This window comes from Peromyscus eremicus, chromosome 13 (genome assembly GCF_949786415.1).
Source record: "Peromyscus eremicus chromosome 13, PerEre_H2_v1, whole genome shotgun sequence".
Classification (NCBI taxonomy): domain Eukaryota; kingdom Metazoa; phylum Chordata; class Mammalia; order Rodentia; family Cricetidae; genus Peromyscus; species Peromyscus eremicus.
Window position 1 is genome coordinate 4,025,031 of NC_081429.1, and position 24,392 is coordinate 4,049,422.

General features: G+C 40.0%; 1 protein-coding gene and 1 pseudogene across 1 annotated transcript; both read left to right on the forward strand.

The window, feature by feature from the left end:
* Window positions 1-10,211: 10,211 nt before the first annotated feature.
* LOC131923602 (UDP-glucuronosyltransferase 1A9-like) lies at window positions 10,212-13,303 on the forward strand (annotated as a pseudogene).
* A 10,111-nt stretch (window positions 13,304-23,414) lies between these two features.
* On the forward strand, window positions 23,415-24,332 carry LOC131923313 (UDP-glucuronosyltransferase 1A7-like). The gene has a single exon (XM_059278308.1). It carries the CDS (start codon window positions 23,451-23,453, stop codon window positions 24,330-24,332), a length of 882 nt encoding a protein of 293 aa, XP_059134291.1. The 5' UTR covers window positions 23,415-23,450.
* Window positions 24,333-24,392: the final 60 nt, after the last annotated feature.

Consider the following 24,392-nt stretch of genomic DNA (forward strand, 5'->3'; position numbering starts at 1 on the left):
TCAGGGTGTCCTCTCCATCCCTTCTTCCTCTGCCCGTCCAACTCCTTCTGCCTCTCTTCCTTGGGGTTTCCTGAGCTCTGAGGGGAGGGATTTGAGGGAGACAACTCATTTAGAGCTGTGTGCTCCAAGGTCTCTCTATGTAATGTCTTTCTGTGTGTCTCTGTACTTGTTCCCATCTGTTGCATGAGGCCCCCGGCAAAGCATCTCTGATGATGGCTGACTAAGGCACTGATCCATGAGTATAGCAGAATGTCATGAGTCATTTAATTGTTACTTTCCCCTTAAGAACAGGAGTATTTGGTTTAATCCTAGCTGTATGGACTTATAGACTCTAGTTCTTGGTCACCCAATCAGTGTCAGGTATGGGTTCCATTCATGATGTGGGCCTTAATTCAAATCAGACATCGGGTGGTTACTCCTACAAGGTTTTGTCTCCATTGCCCTCGTGTGTTTTGCAGGCAAGACAGATTGTAGGTCAAAGGATTTGTGGTTGGGTTGTTTTTTTTTTTCCCTCTCTTTTGGTAGCTTGCAGAGTACATTTCCATGTCATAGACACTAGAACATGGGTTGAAGGTTTGATGTAGGCACCAGCTCAATTTCTCCATGTTCAATGAGTTGTGTGGGTGTTGTCTTCAGCAATGGTGTCTTGGAAGTTTGTGGAGATCAACCTATTGTCTTGGCCACAGCCTGGGTTGTTTGGGAATTTTCATGGGACCCCTTTGACTAACAACTGAATTGGATGAGAACCATTGCCAAAAAGGAAGCTTAGTTTGGTGTCAAGATATGGCCAGTAGCGGTTCCCTCTCCCTCATTATTTGGAGACTTCTGTAGGATTGCCTTTATATATTACAGGAAGTTTCCACTGCGCTGAACTGGGTTTCCTTACTGCCACTCAAAGGTTCTTTATTCTAGCTATCTCTCCCCTCATTGCTTCCCCCAACTCCCCTGTCCTTCCTCATTCTCACCTGATACTCCTGCTCTTGTTCCCTTCCCTGCTCCAGCCCACTTATAAAATCCATTCTATTTCCCCCTCCCAGTGAGATCCATGTGTCCCCTCAGTGTCTTCCTCTATGCCTAACCTCTTTGTGTCTTTAGAGTGAAGCTTGGTTATCATTTCTATAATGTTCAAATCCAAATATCAATCAATAAATATCATATTTATCTTCTGATCTGGGTTACTTCACACAGGATGATTTTTTTCTAGTTCTATACATTTGCCTACAAATGTCCTGTTGTCACATTTTTAAAGAGCTGAGTAATTACCCCATTATATAAATGTATCACATTTTCTTTATTCATTCTTCTGTTTAGGGACATCTAGGGCTTTTTTTTTCTTCTAATTTCTGGTCAATAGAACAGCAACAAACATGGTTGAGCAAGTGTCCCTGTGGTAGGATGAGGCAACCTTTGGGTATATGCCCAAGAGTGGTTTGGCTGGATCTTGATGTAGCACAATCCTAATTAATCTTAATAATAAAAACCCAGAGTCAGATATCAGGGTAAATGCTGAAATATCAGAGAAGTAAAGGAGAAGCATAGTCACCTCTTACTTCAATGACCTCTCATTCTGAAAAAGGGGCTGAGCTCCTGTCTCTGCCCACCTTATGACTTCCTTCTCTCCACCCAGCCATATCACTTCTTGTCTCCTGTCTGTATAGACCTTCAGACCTCTATGGTTTACTAATGGCTAGCTCCACCCTCTGATCTTCAGGCAAGCTGTCTAAAACAAAAAAAGGTTATATAGCTAATATAAGAAAAACTATACAATAAGTACAACAACTATATATAAATATATACAGGCAATAAATGATCAACAATGTCTAGTCCATTAATATTTGACAAATTCAGAAAAAATACTCCATTGTCTATCCTATCTTGGTGAGTCCAAAGGGTTGTACCTAATTCACATTCTATCCTAATTTGCATTACTAACCTCAAACCATCTTTTGATATCTCTCAACCCTATACACTTTACATCTCTTTAGTGAGTTTCTTTTCCTAATTTGTTAACAAGGAAATGTATAACTGTCTAGTCTTCAACTCACTCAGAGATCTGAGAAGGAAATAATATTACCTGAGTAAGAAGGAAGTACAAGAAAGCAACTTCCAAGAAATGTGAGAAATGACAGATACAGCTGGTTTCCTGGATAGTTACCCAAGATTCCCCTGCAATGTTGGGGCATCCATCTTTGGCCTACAGGCCTAGTTTATCTGACACACTTTACTGTGAAGCAGGATATTCTGAATGGCTGTCCTATCTTGTCTTGGCAAACTTCTGCAGTCTTTTCTTTTGTGTCCTGCTTGTCCAATTTGGATAGCATACTGTCAGCATTTGAGGCAAGGGCACTTTCTTGCCCAGTGGCTAACTTTTGCCACAATGAAAGTAAACTCCATATGGTGTTTCTTCAATGTCCATGATCTTCTCTGAAGTAGATTGGTGCTTCCAGGAGCAGACATGTCTCATTGTCATAAAAAAAGCAAATGAACCTGCTATTAAAACATCTTATATGCTGTATTCTGTAGATCTCTGAAGTGTTTGAAGACGACCTGTCTATCTAAAATATATCTCTGCTTGACCTTGAAAACATACCTAATATGACTACAAGTTTGATTGTAATGACTAACTACTAACTTGCATTTCTTTATATCCTAATTAGTTGGTAATAATAACTTTAAAGACTAGAAATTTGTGTTACATTGTTAAATGAGTTGTATAGGTACAATACTTTGAACAAGAGTAGAAATGTATGTACAGTATATTCTAACAAAAATAACCTCAAATTTCTATCAATATGTAAAGATCCATATCAATGTAAAATATTTAAAACAAGTAGTTGATTTTTAAAGGTAGATTCAATAATCTGCCCTTTTATCCTATCATTTCTATATCCCCCTTTTTTCTTTTCAAAACAAGAACCCCGAATCTTATCTCCTCTGCCCAGCTTTTTTAAAACCATTACCAATAACAACTTACAACCAACCACACTAAAAAAATGATAAATATCCATAACCCATTGAAAGACCAAAAGCCACTTGGGAATGTGGGTATTATGTTCTTAAAATTACTTCCTGCTGTCTGGGGGTGACAACATCTTTAGGGGATCCTGAAAAGAAAAATTTGGGTTAATTGTCAAGTCTTGGGAGAGATATCTGTATCATTTGTTATCCAGTCTCTACGTAATGGGAAAGTTCAGGGCCTGTCTCAAGTCCTGGCTAGAGTAGTCTGTGAGGATTCATCATCTCAACTAGCCACATCCAAATTGTCCTCAACAATTTGTAGTCCAAGGCTAATCTTTGGGTGGTGTTTGTCAGCTTAGTGGCATTATCATAGTTGTGGTGGAATCATTGTGTAGCCCCATCTTCTTTTTGGAGACTTCAAAAGTCTCTGTTAGGTATGGTCATGGTTTACTGCAGAAAACTTAAACATTTTAAATGTGATATATAGCAGATATCAAATAGGTTAAAAGGACCATAATTTGTTATATACATTAAAAGTTCAAAAACTTAATTCCTAGTTACCCGATAGACACTTAAACCTGAAATCATGTACACGAAGCTAGATGAAGCCTTTTTCTAGAATTAGTACTCTATATGACCATTAATATTATGATAAAAAGTTTAAAATATATGAATATATATATTAAGCTTAAAAATTTTCTGCTGAAGGTTTCTTTTGGGCCCTGTATAACTTTAGTAAATTACTCATTTCTCTTTCCTACTTCTTCATTTCTGTCCCAAGCATTTAAGGCCATTGTACCAGGATGTGGTCATCTTGTACATTAGCATAATCTCCCTCTCCAACAAATTGGTTGTGAGATATTTCCATACCTCTAGCCCTACTTTGTTGTTCAATGGTCTTAGCCTCATCTTTCCACCAGTTCCTCTATTGTAATTGAGGACCAGCCTCCAAGACTGCTGTAACCAAGTTTCTGCAGTCTTGAGGGATAGTTCTATTACAAGTTGACCGTGAGTTTAACATCTGCTTCACAAAAGGTAAATGCATGCCATTTGAGACTATAGCTTCCTTGAATCTCCTTAAATCTAACATTTCTACAGGAGTCCATACAGCTCTTATGCAGCCTTGGGGATATCTATCACTTGGCAGTTCCTGTGAGGTGACTGGATAAATTAAAGTTGGTTGTTTGAAAACTTTAAGCTGTTCCTCTCTAACCTTATAATGCAATGTTGAGATTGGTTCTCCTTCAAATTCCTCTGTCTGGGTCTGAATATCTCTATGATCTGTTCTAATAAGTTTTTGTATCTTAGCACTCATATTAACCAACCTCTTTAGTAATAAAACAAAAATGGTAAAACTGATAGTTTATCATTGACATTACATAAATCCCATCTAAATTAATTATCCTCTCATTTAATTGTTCCATTTTCAAACCATCCAGCATATTATCATATAGACACCTAACTCCCTCCATTGTAATAGTGTTTCCCATTTCTTAATGTGGGAAAAACTCTCTTTCATCTTCTTATTTTTTTTTAAACTAATTTACCCCTTTAGGAAATCCCAATTATCTCACAGAATCTGCTGCTAATGTGACGATGATGGTGAAGATGTGAGGCTGACTGCTGCTGCATAGAATGGTAGAAGCCTGAGCGGTTGTCAAGGCAAGTACCTAGTGTGGCAGCAGCCTGAGGAGGGGGGCCAGGGAAAGTCCATAACCCACCAGGAGAGGGACCCGCTGACTGAAAAATGCACACAGGAGATCATGGGGAAGAAACACATGTGGCAAGAGCTGCCTAAAAGGCAGAGCTGGCTGGTGGTGAGGGGCTAACTCTGGCAGCATATTGAGCCCACTCGCCTGTAGAGTTTATTACAGAGAGGCTGCAACAAAAACTTAGCTGGCAAGGTAGTGACTCGGGAAATGTGCAGCTCCGGCCTGTGCCAGCAGCTGCAAAGCCACAGGAAGTGGCTTTTTCGTGAATTCATGCCCCCAAAAGTTGGATGCCAGATGTAGCACGAATTCTAATTAGTCTTAATAATAAAATCTTGGATCAGACATCAGGGTAAATGCTGAAAGATCAGAAAAGTAAAGGTACAAGCCACTAGAGAGACTTCTTACCTCTGCCGAGTCCTCAGACCAAAAGGGGTGCAAGCTCATGTCTCCTCCTGCGTTATATTACTGTCTCCACTTCCCTAGTGCTGGGATTAAAGATGTGAACTTCCACAGCCTGGCTCTGTTTCTCAAGTGCTGGGATTAAAGGTATGTGTCACCCATAGCCCAGCCAATCTTGTGTGTTTAGTGCAGTGAGATGATGATGATGATGATGATGGTGATCATCATCATCATCAGAAGCCCTGAGTGACTGTGGCCTGTGAGAGAGTACTCTACTCTCTTGGCTCACTGTTTCATCTCAGACCTGCCTGGCTCCACAGAGAGTTCTACTCCTGTACAATGGTATTCCATTCATCATCAGCCAGAAGGTACAGCCAACCTTGCTGGTTGTCACAAGTAGGATCTTGGGTCCACTGACATTGAAAGGAGTCCCATGTCTGCAGAGCCATGAGCAAGTGGGGTATGAAATATGTCTAGATATTTCAAGGTTGGCTTCTCTTCATCTCCAGGTCAGTGCTTAGGATCAGGGAGTCATACTAATGCCCAAGGGCAAAAGCTCCACTTGCTGTTTGTCCTAGTGATTGTGAGTATTTTGCCAGTTGTTAATATTCTGACCCGCCCCTTGAAATCCCACCTTCTTGGTGCAGCCCTGCTCCTAACGTAAAAGCTCCATTCTAAGGAAAAACACCTTCTCCCTCTCTCTTCTGATTTTCCTCACACGAGGCGCTCACCCTCAACCTCTCTCTGTCTTCTTCTCTTTCTTTCTCTCTGTCTCTCTCTTTCCTATTTTTCTCTTCATGTCTCTGTTATAATAAACTCTCGATGTGGATGCAGCGTATTGGTTATCAATTACTGGCCACCACTGCTGCTGTCACCACCATGCCAGAATGGCATGCATCTGCCCAGCATGTTTTCCTGCACACTAGGGATACTCTCTGGGGTTCCCCCTTCACATAATAATTCATAACACCAGTGCTACGCTACTTAGTTGCTGTATGTTTGTGATGTAGTTGGAAAGCAGATATGGAACAGCGCAACCTTGTTCTTTTGCCTTCACCAACTAGAGTCCTTTGTGGATCTTTATGAACTTTAGGATTTTTCTACTTTTGTATGAAGCATGTCCATTGGTATTCTAATAGGGATGACATTAAATCTGTAGATCACTATGGGGATGTCCTAGTGAGGTTTCTGTTGGTGGAATAACCACATTACCAAAAGCAACTGTAGGTGGAAGGTTTATTACACCTTCAGATGGCAGTCCATCATGAAGGGAAGTCAGGGCAGGAACTCAAGCAGGGTAGGAACTCTGGAGGCAGGAACTGAAGCAGAGGCCATGGCAGCCTCTTAGGCCTGCTATTCATGACTTGCTCAGCTTTCTTTCTTATCCAACCTAAGACCTCCTGCCCAGGGGTGAGGCTGCTAGGTCCTCCTCCATCAATCATTTCATCTAGAGAGTGTCCCACAGACTACCGATGAATCATAGAGGCAATTCCTCAGTTGATGTTCCCTCTTTTCAGGTGACTCTAATTTGTGCCGAGTTGACAAAAACCAACCAACACAGAGAACTACAGACATCTCAACAGTACTGACTTATCTTACCAGTGAGCAGAAGATATCTTGCATTTATGCTTTCCTTTAAATTCCTTCATCCACATTTCATAGTCTTCAAGATCAGGCTGAAAAAATCTGCTCCAAGTCATTGAGGCCACACTTGGTGTGTGATGTGTTTCTTCTTCTTGTTAGCTTAGCAGAAATTATTGTCATGGGGTCTGAGGTTAGGTGGGGAGAATAACCACACAGGGACAAAGGCTAGGTTGACCTTTCTGCCCTGACTTTTTTGGGGTTGACAGACAACTGGGCAGGCACCACACAGGAACAACACTCACATACTGCTGAGCTGTGGGTGCTACCCACTGTGAACACCATGTTCTTTCTTCTGTCTATTAGTTGCATAGCTGTGGGCTTAAATGAGTGTTCCCTGGACAGTGACAAGAGAGAGTGCCTCAGAAGCATCTCAGAATGTTAGGAGAGAAAACCATCAGCCAAGAACATTCCCCCTCTCTGCCCCATCCCCAAATATTGGTGTGTGGCTCTGGGGAAGAGAGTAGATTGACATGCTTTAGATGTTCTTTTTATGGTTCTCAGTTGGATTTCATTCAGTTTTGTGGTCCGTGAAGCTAGCTGAGGCTTCTGTCTAAGTGTTTGAGAGGCAAAGGTGTCCTAGTCTCTGAGTAATTGTTAAGGAGGATTTCTGTGAGCAGGAGGAATGTGAGAATTCAGATTGTACCAGTTGCTGAAATCACTGTCCTTAGTTTTGCTTTTCAAAGACAAGGATCGGAAAGTGCCTCTTGGTGCCTAGGACAAGGTCCTGTAATGTATAGGTTTCTTAAATGAATGGTGTTGTCTTCCTAATAAGGATTGGGTAGCAATATTGCCTGTTGAACTCCTCCTCAGGTTTCCTGACACACATCACACTGTTTCCCATTGAGAGCATCTCGAAACTGTGTAATGCAGTGGGAGCACATGCAACAACACAGGTTTTCTTGTGTCCTTTTTCTGTGCAGGCCCACTATAGCTCTCCTAGTACCTGTGGCTATGTTTTGTTTTCCAGGAGCTTGAGGATTCAGCTTCCTATTCTGTTTTTTTTTTTTTTGGGGATTTTTTTTTGGCAGAGATCCACCATGTGTACTAACCTGTAATCCTAGAAGGAGCCTGGATTGGGCCACTGCCTTTGTCTGGTTATCGGGTGGTCTGTCTTTGCTGTCTAGTGACAATGCTGTCGAAAGTAGCTGGATGGGTAATGCAGTAGTGTCTGGTCCAGTGAGTCAGAAGTTATCTTCTCTGGTCAGGCAATTTCTCAAATTGTATCTGACACTGAGCAAAGCTGCAGACTAGTCTCTGAGGTTAGAGTATCCTGCTCAGAGTCAGATCATCACAGCACCAGATCCGCACAGGATCAGACACTATCTATGTGTTGTGGACTACTGGCTTAAGATGTGTTTTATTTGTTTATGCTGTGGAATATTTGTTTAATGATGCAAAGATGTGTTGTACTCATTAATGTTGTATTTGTTTAACTCCATGAAGCTGTGTTACTTTGCCTGCCTAAAACACCTGATTGGTCTAATAAAGAACCGAATGGCCAGGAGAGGAATGGTTGGAGCTACCAGGCAGAGAGAATAAACAGGAGGAGAAATCTAGGTTCAGGAGAAGGGGGAGGAGCAAGAAAAGGAGAAGGAGAGGAGGACGCCACAGGCCAGTTACCCAGCCAAACAACCAGCCATGGAATAAGAAAAAAATGAAAGGGTATAGAAGAGAGAATGGTAAAAAGTCCAGAGGCAAAATGTAGAAGAGGAATGGGTTAATTTAAGTTAAATTAGTAAAGCTGACTACATACAAACGAAGCTAAGGCTGGAAATTCATAAATAAGAATAAGACTCCATGTATTTATTAGGGAGCTGAGTGGTGGGCACCACCAATAAAACCAACTACATGTATGCACAGTGGATTGCCTCTCTTCTGTGGGCAGAATTGTATGGTGGATTTCTGCCTAAACTGTTTGTCTGAATTTCCAATAAATCAAGCCTGGCTCCTTCTCTAAAGTATGCAGAGGTGGAATTTAGCTGTCAGGGTGGAGCTGTTGCACAACCTTTCAAGTTGAGGGGACCCACTGCTTGACTTCCCCAGACAAGCAGGCCTAACTCCTCCAGTTCTGGAACCTGGGAAGGAGGGAGGCTCTGATTCCAGAATGAGTTATTGGCCAACTCTTTTCTAGATTATTATAGCTATTGCTTGTTTTTTTTTGTTTTTTGTTTTTTTTGTTTTTGTTTTTTGTTTTTTTTTTTTACTAATAGGATCCATGGAGGTGGCAGTCTCTTAGTGTGATGATCATGGACAGCATATTTTTATTTATTTTTTTATTTTTATTTATTTATTTATTTTTGAGACAGGGTTTCTCTGTGTAGCTTTGCACCTTTCCTGGAACTCACTTTGTAGACCAGGCTGGCCTCAAACTCACAGAGATCTGCCTGGCTCTGCCTCCCGAATGCTGGGATTAAAGGCGTGCGCCACCACCGCCCGGCCAGCATATTTTTAAATAAATTATTTTTATTTTATGTTATTGATGTTTTCCCTGCATTTATGTCTGTGTGAGGGTGTCAGAAACCATGGAATTGGATTTACATACAGGTGTGAGCTGCCAGGTAGATACTGGGAATTGAACCTGGGTCCTCTGAAAGAGCAGCCAGTGCTCCCATGCCCACTTTTAATTTTTTTTCAGAGTTCTGCTTCCATTTGCTATCTTAAAAGAATCAGACTTTGCTCATCTGAGGTCCACAGAGGTGGACACCTAAATGACAGACCATGTTGCTGGGTCATCTTTCATGGATAAATGAAGCCACTATCGGCTTTCTAGACCAAGCATTACTAGCTCCATCATATTTCTGGAATTGGTTGAGTGGACTTCTCCTATTTGGGAGGGCTTAGTAGGGCAACTCAGAAGTTGGGCTAGAAGAAACAGTCCAAGGACTCCAGGTAGTTTTGAACCTCCTCTCGTGATAGAGAAGGCAATCAGCTCAGCTTCAGGGATGGTCTGTGGAGTTGGCCTATGTGGCAGCCACACTGAGATACCACTGAGACATGGAGGCTGGTCCCTGTTGTCACTGCCTTTTTGTTTATGTCCTCCCCCAGGTGGAATCATTAAGCCAATACCACTCTACTTCCCAAAGAGGACCTTCTGGGAAGGGTCTTGAAGGCGAGGAAAAGTTTACGAGTGTCTCTGGTTTCTCTTTTTCTTGTTGACGTCATCGGCCTGGGACACTCACCCCGTCTGTTGCTGTGCTGTGTGATTTGTGGATGTAGCACGAGAGAGGTAGAGAAATGTCAGGCCTGTTTCTACACAAGAGAAGACCGTAAAATTATACCTTTACACCACACAGAGAAATTAGCTTCAAGATGATGCGTGATGGTATAGAAAAGTTAACACCACAAAACTTACAATAGCTGGTTCAATCGTCATAACCCTGCTCTGAGAGTCTCCACAGAGGTCATGTTGTCTGGTGCCTGCAGGTTATGCTGGGACACTGTGCCTACACTGTATGTGGAGAACAGACTCTGGGTACCACTGTTGTAGACCCAAGTCGAATGGTTCCCTTGACTAATGTTTGTCAGAAACAGTAAGTGATTAGGGGATTGTTTACGAACTCACTGGATACACTGTCATGTCCTGACTCATTATTTAATACCAGGACTAGGTCCAACATCAGCCCCTTCCTGGAATTGTGGTGGAAGGTGGAAGTCGTAAGTTCTGATCCCTTTGTTCCTAGGAAAGCAGAGCCCTTGGCCATTGTGGCTGGAGTAACTTAATCTGACCATCATCAAGGAGGAAACAAGCTTTCAGAGGCTCAGCTCTTCATCTTCTGTCTTCTGTCTGGATGTCTGTCTAAAGGCCAGGCTCAGAAAGAAAGTCATCCTGTCTTAGAAAGGGTTCTGAAATAACAGAAACTGATCTAACACACAGAATGTTTCCATTTTGACAGGGACAGTGGCTGTGCAATACTGGTTTACTGGAGTCCTACAGCAGGGCAGAGTCCCAAGGCTCAGTGCCTGTCAGTCAAGACTCCTACATTCTCGGGTCCATGAAGTCACTGCAATACACAATTGATTTGACCCTGGCCTGTCCTATGTACCATAATGTGCTCTTTAGGGAAGGCCCAGCTTTTCTGTGACCTCTAGCTTTCCCTATCTACCTCTTCTTGGTGACTTTCACTGTCCATCCTTCTTAGTTTCCCTTCTTATGAAGGATAAATGAGCATGTGATGAATGTAGAGGATCCTTATAGGCAGCTTCTTAATTTTTCTGAATTTAAAAATCAAAACACATTGTTTGATAACTCTTCAAAACTGGGTCTGCAATAGAGGTCATGATCTTTCTGAAACAATGTCATAAATGTTTTTTTTTAAATCTGGAAGGCACAAAAGTAGTCATTTCAGCCAAAGAAGTTCATTAATTATTGTTCTTTTGAGTAAATCATTAGCACTAAATTTAACCTCAATTGGAAACATACAAATACATGTGTCCACTGAGAAGTCCACTCTCCTCTACTCAACCAGCTCTATTAGAAGAGCTGAGATTCTCATCAGCTGGACTGTCCTGGGCTCCACTTCTCCCATGGCTCCTGCAGGTCTCCCAGCCTCCCTTCCTCTCTGTGTGTGTCTGCTGCTGGTCTCTGGCTGTGCCCAGGCAGGCAGACTGTTGATGGTGCCCATGGATGGGAGCCATTGATTCACTATGCAGATGATGGTGGAGAAACTCATCCACAGGGGGAACGAGGTGGTGACATTGTGCCAGAGGTGAGTTGGCAACTGAGAAAATCCCTGAATTTGACAGTGAAGACGTACTCAACTTCTCGCACTCTGGAAGATATGAACCGTGAGTTCAAGTATTTTTCTGACACTCAGTGGAAAAATCCAGAACAAAGTATGGTTTCTTTACTGACAGGCTCAGCCAAACATTTCTTTGAATTATTATTTTCACATTGTAGAGATTTGTTTAATGACAAGAAGTTAGTGGAGTACGTGAAGCAGAGTTCTTTTGATGCTGTGTTTCTGGATCCTCTTGATGTGTGTGGTTTAACTGTGGCCAAGTATTTGTCGCTCCCTTTGGTGATCTTTGCAAGAGGTGTATTTTGTCACTATCTCGAAGGAGGTGCCCAGAGGCATAGGCTACTGTCTTATGTTTCCAGACTTCTCTTGAAATTCACAGACACCATGACTTTCAAGGAGAGAGTGTGGAACCACCTCTCCTACATGGGGGAGCGTGCATTTTGCCCCCATTTTTTCAAATCTGCTACAGACATTGCCTCTGAAGTTCTCCAGACTTTGGTGACTATGGATGACCTCTTCAGTCAAGTATCTATTTGGTTGTTATGCACAGACTTTGTGTTAGATTTCCCCAGATCTGTGATGCCCAACATGGTCTTCTTTGGTGGAATCAACTGCCAACAAAGAAAGCCGATTTTCAAGGTATGTTATTTGTTGTTTATCACATGAAGAGTGCCCTGTGTTTGGACAATAAAAAAGAAATTCTCTACTGAGCTGTAATTTATTGTTTATATCACTGCATATGGAATTTCTTCCTGGGTTGTAGAACTGTTTTGTGCCTATTCACTAATTAGGAAACAAGTCTATATAGGTGCCCTTTAGATATGTCCATGTCCACCTGTGGCAATAGTGCATATACATTCCAAGCTACAATCTAAATTTAAAGATCTATGTATGCCTTCCTATTTGTGTGTGTGTGTGGCAGGGGCAATGTAATTAGTAGGGAAGGAGACAAAGAAAAGTTTCCTGAGGAGTGAAAGAGACAATAATGGTAGACATGTCTCATGAAAACAGAAAAGGGAGCACTCAGAGGTAGGAAGAGAACATATGGAGAGTAAGGGTGACTAGAAAAGAGTGGGATAAACAGAAAAGACAAAATGTCTGAAAAATGCATTAATGCCACTGAATACTCTGTATACTAACTTTAAAAAGTGATTTGAAGAGACAAAAACTTTCAAGCTACATTATACTATTTTTTAGAAATTTTTAAGATTTTTCAAGCCATAAAGCAGCCCCCAAAAGGAGCAACAGTATTAGGAGGTGTGACCTTGCTGGAGTAGGTGTGGCTTTGTTGGAGGAAGTGTGTCACCATGGGACTGGGCTTTGAGGACTCTTATGCTTAAGCCAATCTCAGTGTCTGTTCACATCCTGGTTCCTGCTGATCAAGTTGTAGAACTCTCAGGTCCTTCTTCAGCACCATGTCTGCCTGTGTGCTGACATGCCCAGCCATGATGATAATGGACTAACCTTTGGAAACACTAAGCCACCCATATTAAATGTTTTCCTTTGTAAGAGTTGCCTTGGTCATGGTATTTCTTCACCAAGAGACTGTATTATATGAGGAACAGTCACCCAGCTTCTCACTCTCTGGAGGGTTTTGACTGAGAGTTCAAGGTTGTTGCTGACACTCAATGGAAAACTCTGGAGGTCATTATGCTTTCTCTATGACACCATCTTTCACTGTGGAGGAGTCTGTTTAGCAAAAGGCAGTTAATATCTTACTCACAACAGAGGGTTCTGTTTTGGTTTTTGTTTTTGTTTTAGGCTTTTGTGGACCCTTTGGATGTGTGCAACTTAGTTGTTGCCAAATATTTTTCCCTTCCACGTGAGATGGTCAGATGGTCAGCAGAGTGATGTTTTGCTCTAATGTTGAAGGAAGCACTCAGTGGGCCAGTCCCTTTCTCGTGTTCCTAATCTTCTGCACCTACTTTCAGATACCATGACTGTCAAAGAGAGAGTGGGAATTATTTTAAATTTTTGGTTAAATAGTTATTTTCTCATGGAGATCACCTCTGAAACTCTCCAACTTTCTGTGACAATGGTCTCTACAGGTACATTTCCATTTGACTGTTAAGCACTGACTTTACTTTTGACCATCTGAGGCCTGTGATATTCAACATGGTCTTCCCTGGTGAGATCAATGGCCACCAGGGCTAGTCACTTTCCCAAGTGTGTTATCTGTCCCTAAGCTCAGGAAGGAAGGCCTGATTTTGGATGTTAGAGGGAAAATGATTCGCTATTAATCTGTCATTTGTGTTTGTAACATTTATAGTTTCTGGTCCAGTGAAATATTTCTTGCCCATTTACTTAGGAAGCTTTACACATCTTCACTTGTGTGTATGTGTGTGCAGCCGAATTAGTTATTTATTATGTTCAGGTTGTTTAAAAAATACTAGTTTCATATCCATCCCTTCAAACCCTTCTGTTATTCTATCCTTAAGATCTTTGCCTACAAAAGTGCTCCAGGAGCTAAGTCTGAATCTTTTAGAATTTTTTTTTAAATTATTTTTTAATAGATGTATATAAGTGATGCATTATTTTCTTTTTACTTTATTAAAATTATATCTAGTTATTGGTGTAGCATACTGCTCCTTGTCTTGTATTTTGCTTGGTAACAGATCACTGATATCTTCACATGCAGGAGCTTACAGAATTGCTGTGCTTAAATGAACCAGATTGTCTTCCTAGTGAGGGTTATTCAACAGTATTGGTGGGAGCTCACCCCACTGACTCCTCCTTGGGGCTCCAGACATATATCATATTGTTTCCCATCAGTGGAGTCAGTAAACCTGTGAAATACAATGGGATTACATGCAACAACAAAGATTTTTTTTTGTGTGTGTGTACCTTTTTTGAGCAGGCCCACTATAACTCTTCTAATACCTGTGGCCACGCTTTGATTTCCAGGCATTTCAGGATTCAACTTCTTCTTTTGTTTTTTCTCAAGTGATTTTTATTTTTGTGGCAGAGTTACACTTATGTATACTAGCCTGTAACTCTGGAAGGACCAAATAGTGAACCTCAAGGATGCAGTAGCTCATGATAACTTCTCTACTTTGATGGGCCACTGCTTTTGAATGGTTAACAGATGGCCCATCACTACTGTCTAGTGACAACAGTGTCAAAGTAGCTGGCTGCATATTACAGTAACATCTGGTCCAGTGAGTCACAAGTTACCTTCTCTGGTCAGGCAATCTTTCAAATTTTATCTAATACTGAGCAAAGCTGCAGACTAGTCTCTGAGGTAGAATATCCTGCTCAGAGCCTTATCTCCACAGTACCAAACCATCAGAGGACCAGACTCTATCTATGAACAGTTGATTACCTTTCTCCTGGGGCAGAGCTGTATGGTGGGTTTCAGCCTAAACTGAGTTTTTGTCTGATTTCCCAAGGAAATTGAAGCTGGCTTCTTCTCTACAGTATGCAGAGTTGGAATGCAAGTGTTGTGGTGGAGCTGTTGCACAACCCTTCAAGTTGAGGGGACCCACTGCTTGACTTCCCCAGACAAGCAGGGCTAACTCCTCCAGTTCTGGATCCTGGGAAGGAGGGAGGCCCTGTACCTGGATGGAGTTATTGGCCAACTCTTTTCTAGATTATTATAGCTGTTGCTTGGTTTCTACTATAGGATCCATAGAGGCGGCAATCTCTTAGTATGAGGATCAGGGGCCAGTATATTTTGTAATAAATTATTGTTATTTTAAGTTGATTGGTCTTTTGCCTGGATGTATGTCTGTGAGAGGTTGTCAGAAGCCTTGGAACTGAATTTACATACAGTTGTGAGCTGCCATGTGGATGCTAGGAATTGAACCAGTGTCCTCTTTAAGAGCAGCCAGTGGTTCCAACCACTGAGCCATCTCTCCATCCTCCAACCCCTTTTGATTTTTTTCAAGTTCAGCTTTTATTTGCATTTTTAAAAGGACCAGAGTTTATTTCTCTGAGGTCCACAGAGGTGGATACCTATATTCCAGACCAGTTTGCTGGGTCATTTTTCGTGGATAAATGCAGCCACTATTCGCTTACTAGGCCAAGCATTACTAGCCCCAATATTTTTCTGGAATTGGTTGAGGATGTCTTTTTTTCTGTTTGGGAGGGCTTAGTGTGGTGAACTCAGAAATTGGGCCAGAAAACACAGTCCAAAGACTCAGGTAGTTTTCAACCTGATCTATCTATCTAAATGTATCTCTGCTTGACCTTGAAAACATACATAATATGACTACAAGTTTGATTGTAATGACTAACCTCTAACTTTCATTTATTTATATTCTAATTAGTTGGTAATAATAACTTTCAAGGACTAGAAATTTGCATTAATTGTTATTATGTTACAAGTTACATTAATCTTGTTACAATACCTTGAACAAGATTAGAAATAAATGTTCAATATTTTCTAACAAAATCAATCTCAAATTTGTACCAATATACAAAATTTATAAACAGTATAGAAAAATCCAATCCAATGTAAAATATTTAAAACTAGTAGTTGCCTTCTAAAGTAGATTCAATCATTTACCTTTTCATTTTATCATATCTATATAAATTAATCTCAAATTTGTAGCAATATATATAATTTGTATACAATATATAAAAATTCAATACAATGAAATATATTTAAAACTAGTAGTTGCCTTTAAAAGTAGATTTAATATCTACCTTTTTATCTTATCATATCTATATTTCTCTTTTCAGAATAGATTCAATAATCTACCTTTTTAAGTCCTCTGTTTTCTTTTTTTTCAAACAAGAACCCTGAATCTAATCTCCTTTGTTTAGCCTTTTTTCCTAACCATTAATAATTAACAACTTGTAACTAACCAACCTAAACAATGACAATTATCCATAAGCCGGGCAGTGGTGGCGCACGCCTTTAATCCCAGCACTCGGGAGGCAGAGCCAGGCGGATCTCTGTGAGTTCGAGGCCAGCCTGGGCTACCAAGTGAGTTCCAGGAGAGGTGCAAAGCTACACAGAGAAACCCTGTCTCGAAAAACCAAAAAAAAAAAAAAAGACAATTATCCATAACCCATTGAATGGCCAAAAATGACCCACCTCACCTCTTGGGAATGTGTGTGTGGTTTTCTTAAAATTACTTCCTGCTTTCTGGGGGTGAAGGCATCTTTAGGGAATCCTGAAAAGAAAAATTTTGGTTTGATTGTCAAGTCCTAGGAGAGGTAGCTGTATTGTTTGTTGTTCGGTCTCTACCTAATGCATTTTTTTTTTCAGGATGATTTGTTCTTTTTCTTCAGATGTCTCATACGTACAGTGTTCTTCAGATTCCTTAGCCTTCATTCTCCTGAAAGACAAAAACAAAAATCCTTCCCCAACAATAACTATGGGGAGATTCCCTTTTGGCAAGTTATACCTGATTAAATGAAAAGCATTTGTTAGTTGTATAAGTTGGTTTAAATTGGATGGTCATGCTGGTTGATGAACTATCACTTCTAATTAAGAGGTCTATCTTATTCAAATTGATCCTTTATCAATTTTGGTGGTATGCATAGCTTTTCTTCTCCTGTATAAACAAATGCAAAACCTCATCCCCAATGTAATACATATCCTGGTTTCCATTCTGAGGTCAGCATATCTTTAAAGTATATAGGCTGATTTATTTGTGTAGTTTTTTTCTTTTATCCAATGTCTCTCTGCAACTGTTGTTCCTTTCTCATTAGCACTGAGATAATTCAAAGTTAATAGAGCATTATGTAATCTATTTCTGGGAGTTGTTGCTACCCCTTTCTGTTTATTTAGCATATCCTTCAGAGTTAGATTTGATATCTCTATGACTGTTTGGCTTATAGGATTGTGTTATAGTCCTGTAATATACTTTATATTGTAATAAGCAAAAAACTGTTTCATTTTACCAGAGACACATGCTGGAGCACTGTCAGTTATAATTTGTACAGGTATACCCATGATGGCCATAACTTCTACCAAATGTGTAATTACAGAATCAGCCTTTTCAGAAGTCAGAGCATTTTCCCATTAAAATCCTGAATAGATATCAATGGTGTGGTGTACATACTTCAATTTTCCAAATTCTGCAAGATGAAACACATCCATCTGCCAGATTTCATTCTTCTGAGTGCCCTCTGAGTTACATTCTGCTGGTATTGGAGTCTAATTGTAAAAAGAACAAGTAGGACATTTCCTTATAAGTTCCTTGGCTTGTTGCCAGGTTATCGAAAAATCCTTTTTTAAACTCTCACTATTGACATGATGGTTTTTTTTTTTGTAAACATCTGAGGCCTCTAGCACCTTTCCTATCATTAGTTTATTGTTCTTGTCATTACCTTGTGCTAGAGGGGCTGGCAAACCCATATGGGATCAGATGTGAGTTATGTATAAAGGATGCTTCCTATTCCTGATTATATCTTGTAACTGAATAAATAACAAAGTTAATTCTGACTCATCAGGGATAAATTCTGAAGTCTCAATATGTAAGACTACTCTTTCAGCATACTGAGAGTCAGTAACTATGTTGAGAGTTTCCGAAAAACCCATTAATACAATTAGAATAGCATACAATTCTGATTTTTGAACTGAATAATAAGGACTTTGAGCCACATTACTTAAATTTTCTGATTTATAACCTGACTTTCCTTGTTTGTTTGCATCTGTATAAAATGTAAAAATCTGAGCTCCATATATGGGTGTTTCCCATACAATATGAGGCTAAATCCAATCAGCTCTCTTTATAAGTTAAATTCTATCACTTTGGGATATTTGTTGTAAATCTTCCCAAAGAAATTACTGCAAGCTCTTTGCCAAGGTTCACTTTCTGCCCATAATTTGTCAATTTTATCATTAGTTAGAGTTACAACAATTTCTGTTGGGTTTATTTCTGCTAATGAAGTCTCAATTTTCATTTTAAAATCAAGTCAGAGATTTTTTCCACATAAGTTTTTAATTTTTTACTCTGTTTATTTGGTAGAAATATCCATTCCAATGTAATATCTTCCCTCTGCATTAAAATTCCAGTACGAGAATTCTTAGAGAGTAAAATAAAACAAAATACAGTCAAGCTTTATATCCATGCAATCCACATGTGCATCCCTTATTTTCTTTTCCACCAAAGCCAATTCTGTCTCAGCTTCAGGTGGTAATTCCCTTGGACTGTTTAAGTCATTGTTGCTCTCTAAGGTTTCGAATAGTTTATCATTTATTTTTTACCCCAACAGCAGTCCGTAGATAGGAAATGTCTCTGAATAATCTTTGAAAGTCATTAAGAGTCTATAATTGATCTCTCCTAATTCACACCTTTTGGGGTCTAGTTTTTGTAGACCTATTTTATATCCTAAATAATTAATAGAATCTCTCTTTGTATCTTTTCAGGAGCAATTTGTAATCCCCAACAAAGCAAAATTTTCTTTATTTTTCTTCAAACATTCTTTCTCAAGTATGTACATTTGAATCAGCTAGTAAATTATCACCCATGTAATGATAAATTATAGATTTGGGAAATTGTCTCCATATTACTTCCAATGGTTGTCCTACAAAATATTGGCCCAGGGTTGGGCTATTTAACATTTCCTGTGGGAGAATCCTCCATTGATATTTCTTAAACAACTGAGAATTGTTATAAGTAGGCATGATGAAGGCAAATCTTTCTTTGTCTTTTTCTTGTAAGGGTATTGAGAAAAAATAGTCTTTTAAATTGATAACTATAAGAGTCCATGCTTTAGGTAATAGAGTAGACAAAATAATTCCAGATTGTAGAGAGCCCATTGTCTGCATTACTTTGTTAATTGCTCTTAGGTCTGTTACCATTGTCCACTTACCAGATTAATTTTTAATAACAAATGCAGGAGAATTCCAAGGGCTGATTGATTCTTCAGTATGTTGAGCATTTAACTGCTCTTGTACCAGCTCTTTGAAGGTCTATAGTTCCTCTGATGTTAAAGGCCATTGCTGAACCCATACAGGTTTGTCTGTTAACCATTTTAAAGGTAGAGCTGTTGGTGTCTTCAAAAGATCATCAGCTGTTGTGCCCTGTTCTTTTACAACATGGATGGCTGGTGACTCTTCTTTATAATACCTTCTAATATTTTTCTCAGAAACATATGTTAGTTTATGATTTGTTTCAGAGGTTGGAGGAATGTTAATCTGGGTATTCCATTGTTGTAATAAATCATGGCCCTATAAAATCATAACAATATTAGCCACATATGGTTTTAATTTTCCTTCTGTCCTCTGGCCCTGTAAATTTGATTCATCTTGTGGTCTGTTTCACTTGAAATAATGTTCCAATCCCTAACAGCTGAACATTTCCCTCATAAAGAGGTCAATTTGGATGCCAAAATTCTGGTGCAATTGTTGTTACATCCATACCTTTGTCTATAAGACCCTCAATTATAATGTCATCCTTACTAATAAAAACAAACACAGAGCCAGGTATTGGGGTGAATGCTGGAAGAGCAGAGAAGCAGAACAAGCCACAGCCACCTTACCTTGCCAGTTCCTTAGCTGACCCTGTTTCCTCAGTTTGGAAGCCTCTGAGTCCTTATTCAAATGGAACTCAACTGAACTGTTGCTAAAAGCCTGAAAGCTTAACCAGCTCTAGTTCCTGGTCCTCACACCTTTTATACCTTTCTGCTTCCTGCCATCACTTCCTTGAATTAAAGGCATGAGTCCCCATGCCTGGCTGTTTCCAGTGTGGCTTTGAACTCACAGAGATCCAGATGGATCTCTGCCTCTGGAATGCTAGGATTAAAGGCATGTGTGCCACCATTTTCTGGCCTCTATATCTAGTGGCTGTTTTGTTCTCTGACCCCAGATAATTTTATTGGGGTACACAATATTTTGGGGAACACAATATCACCACACTCAATGATAATGTCATTTATTTGTATTTTTAATTTGGGTCTTTGTTTATTTATACAAGTTTGCCAAAATATTTATTTTATGGTTTTTCCTGAATTTTTGTTGTCTCTGCTATAGCTGCTCTATCACCCCAAGCATTATAGGTTTTTACAATAGGCATTTGTTTATTTAATTATTCTGGGAATTGGTTTCTTCTACCATTGCAGTAAAGGACTGAACTGTGAGAGGCCTCTCTGGGAGTTTCCCAATGGCAAAGGTAAACAATTATCTTGTCTGCCCCTTGTTGATCTTCATTTGTTAGTCCTATATTTGTCTTTACCACACCTTCTGCATAACCCAGAAGGGATGGGCATTCTGTTGCCATTGTTACTTGAAGAAACATTGTTTCTAGCTAGGAATGTCCTGTTTACATTCCCTTTTTAGGTGACCTTGTTTACCACAATTGAAACACCTGGCATTACTATTTTTCTTCAACCTCTGGAAAGCACCTCTCCTATCCAAGCATCATCATGGTCATGAGATTCAATATTAATTGTATCTCAGATACATTCCTCCAAGGATACTGATCTGGATTTAATGGCCTAATTACCCTTTTGCATTGTGCATTAGCATTTTCAAGAGCCAGAGATTCAATTACTATCTGTCTAGCTTCTGAATTTGGTATCATTCTATTTACTGCTGAAGACAGCCTTTGTAAGAAATCAGGTAAGGTTTCTTTTGGGCATATATAATTTTCATAAATGACTCAATTTTCTTTCCTAATTCTTCCATTCTGTCCCAAGCATTGAAGGCTGTCATTCAACATAAAATTAGGGTGTGGTCATCACATAAAGATTGTTTTTGTAAATAAGCATAATTACCTTCTCCAAGAAGTTGATCTTGGGAAATTTTCGTACCTCTAGCCCTACATTGTTTTTTGCAGTCTTAGCCTCCTCTTTCTACCAAGTTCTTCATTACATGGATCAGTCTCTAGTGTAGCTGTCACCAAATCTTTCCAGTTCTGAGGGAAAATTCTATTACACGTTTACCATGAGTCTAACATCTGCTTTATGAAAGGAGAGCACATACCATATGAGAGTATATCTTCTTTATTATTTTTTATTTTTTTATTTTTTTATTTTTTATTTTTTTGGTTTTTCAAGACAGGGTTTCTCTGTGTAGCTTTGTGCCTTTCCTGGAACTCACTTGGTAGCCCAGGCTGGCCTCGAACTCACAGAGATCCGCCTGGCTCTGCCTCCCGAGTGCTGGGATTAAAGGCGTGCGCCACCACCACCCGGCATATCTTCTTTAAATCTCCTCAAATCTAACATTTCCACAGGAGTCCAGTTAGCTGGTACACAGGCCTGAGCATTTGGCTGTTAGTGTAAGGTTACTGGATAGATTAACATTGGTTGTTTGAAAGCCTTAGGCTGTTTCTCTGTAACTGTAAAATGCAATGCTGAGATAGGTTACATTTAAATTCTTCTGTCTGGGTCTGAATATCTCTGTAATCTGTTTTAACAAGTTTTTCTAAAACTTTTATCTTGGCACTCAAATAACCAATCTTTTTAATGATTAAAACAAAAACGAACAAAAAAATTTTCATAATTGATGTTATATAAATCAACAACATTAATTAACCTCTCATTTTCAGACTGCCTTATATGTTATCAAACAGAGACCAAATTCCCTCCATTGTAGAAATGTTTCCCATTTTTTAATGTGGGAAGAATTTCTCTTTTAAATAATTTCTCACTACCAGAAATCTTACTTGACTCACCAAATTTGCCGACAATAACGATTCAGTTGTGAGGCTGACTCCTGTGCATAGATCAATAGAACCCCAAGCAGGTTTCAAGACAGCTACTTAGTGTATTATCAGCCTGAGTTGGGGATCCAGAGAAAGCCTACAATCCACTGGGAGAGAAGAAGTGAAAGAGACTCTGGCCCACATGGGGTGGAAACTCCAGCCATGAGCAACTGAGGCTTAAGTCTGGACCTGCAAGGCCACAGGCAAGCGGCTTTTTTATGAATTCATGCTACAAACTTGGGCTGCCAGATATAAGACAAATTGCTGAGTCTACTTTTAATAAAAAATCCAGAGCCAGATATTGGGGTGAAACTGAGAGATCGGAGAGGCAGAAGGAAGCCAGCCACTCTTACTGCTAGGAAATCCTCAGCCAAAGGGAGATTGTTCCTGTGTCCTCATGCCTTGTATAGCTTTCTGTGTCCTGCCGGATTACTTCCTGGGATTAAAGGCATGTGTGCCATTGCCTGGCTCTCTTTCTCTCATGTAGCCCAGTATGGCCTTGATCTCACAGAGATGGATCTGTGCCTTCTGAGTGATAGGATTAAAGGCATGTGCTTCCACTGCCTGATCTCTATGTTTAATATAGTAGCTGACTTTTCCCTCTGACACCCAGATAAGCTTTATTGGGGTGCAAAAATAAATTATCACCATGGCCTTTGACCTTTGTTCCTAGAGCAACTTAATCTGATCATCATCATTGGAGGCAACAAGCTTTTAGAGGCTCAGCTCTTCATCTTCTGTCTTCTGTCCAGATGTCTGTCCAAAAGCCAGGCTCACATAGAAAGTCATCCTGTCTTAAAAAGGTTGCTGAAATAACAGAAACTGATCTAACACAGAGAATGTTTTCATTTTGACAGGGACAGTGGCGGTGTACTTGGTTTACTAGAGTCCTACAGCAGGGCAGAGTCCCAAGGCTCAGTGTCTGTCAGTCAAGATTCCTGAACTCTGAGATCCACGGACTCAGAGAAATGTTGATTTGACCCATGTCTCTCCTTTCTGACATAATGTGCCCTTTAGGGAGAGATTTGCTTTTCTGTGACATCTAGCATTCTCTACCTCTTCTTGGTGACACTCACTGTCTATCTTTCTTAGTTTCCCTTCTAATGAAATATAATTGAGCCTGTGATGGATATAGAAGATCCTTATAAGCAGCTTCTTAATTTTTCTGAATTTCAATATCCAAACACATTATTTCAAAATGGTTTCAACAAATAGGTTTTGGAGCCAATAAAGTTCGTTAATTTTTACTCTTTTTAGTAAATCATTAACACTGAATTTAACTTCACTTGCAAACATACAAAAACAGCAAAAAATTTTGCCACTGTACTGTTTCAACCAGCTCTATTAGAAGAGCTTGGGGTTTCAGCAGCTGGACTGTCCTGGGCTCCACTTCTCCCATGGCTCCTGGAGATCTCCCAGCCTCCATTCCTCTGTATGTGTGTCTGCTCCTGGCCTCTGGCTTTGCCCAGGCAGGCAGGCTGCTGGTGGTGCCCATGGATGGGAGCCACTGGTTCACCATGCAGATGGTTGTGGAGAAACTCATCCACAGAGGGCATGAAGTGGTGGCAGTTGTGCCAGAGGTGAGTTGGCAACTGGGAAAATCCCTGAATTTGACAGTGAAGACGTACTCAACTTCTCACACTCTGGAAGATATGAACCGTGAGTTCAAGTATTTTTCTGACACTCAATGGAAAAATCCAGAACAAAGTATGGTTTCTTTACTGACAGGCTCAGCCAAACATTTCTTTGAATTATTATTTTCACATTGTAGAGATTTGTTTAACGACAAGAAGTTAGTGGAGTACTTGAAGCAGAGTTCTTTTGATGCTGTGTTTCTGGATCCTTTTGATGTGTGCGGCTTAACTGTGGCCAAGTATTTGTCTCTCCCTTCGGTGATCTTCGCAAGAGGTGTATTTTGTCACTATCTCGAAGAAGGTGCCCAGTGCCCCAGTCCACTGTCTTATGTTCCCAGACTTCTTTTGAAACTCACAGACACCATGTCGTTCAAGGAGAGAGTGTGGAACCACCTCTCCTACATGGAGGAGCGTACATTTTGCCCCCATTTTTTCAAAACTGCTACAGACATTGCCTCTGAAGTTCTCCATACTTTGGTGACTATGGATGACCTCTTCAGTCAAGTGTCTATTTGGTTGTTACGCTCAGACTTTGTCTTGGAGTTCCCTAGACCTGTGATGCCCAACATGGTGTTCATTGGTGGAATCAACTGCCAACAAAGAAAGCCGATTTCCAAGGTATGCTATTTGTCATTTATCACATGAAAAGAGCTCTGGGTTTGGACACTAAAAAAGATATTCTTTACTGAGCTGTAATTTATTGTT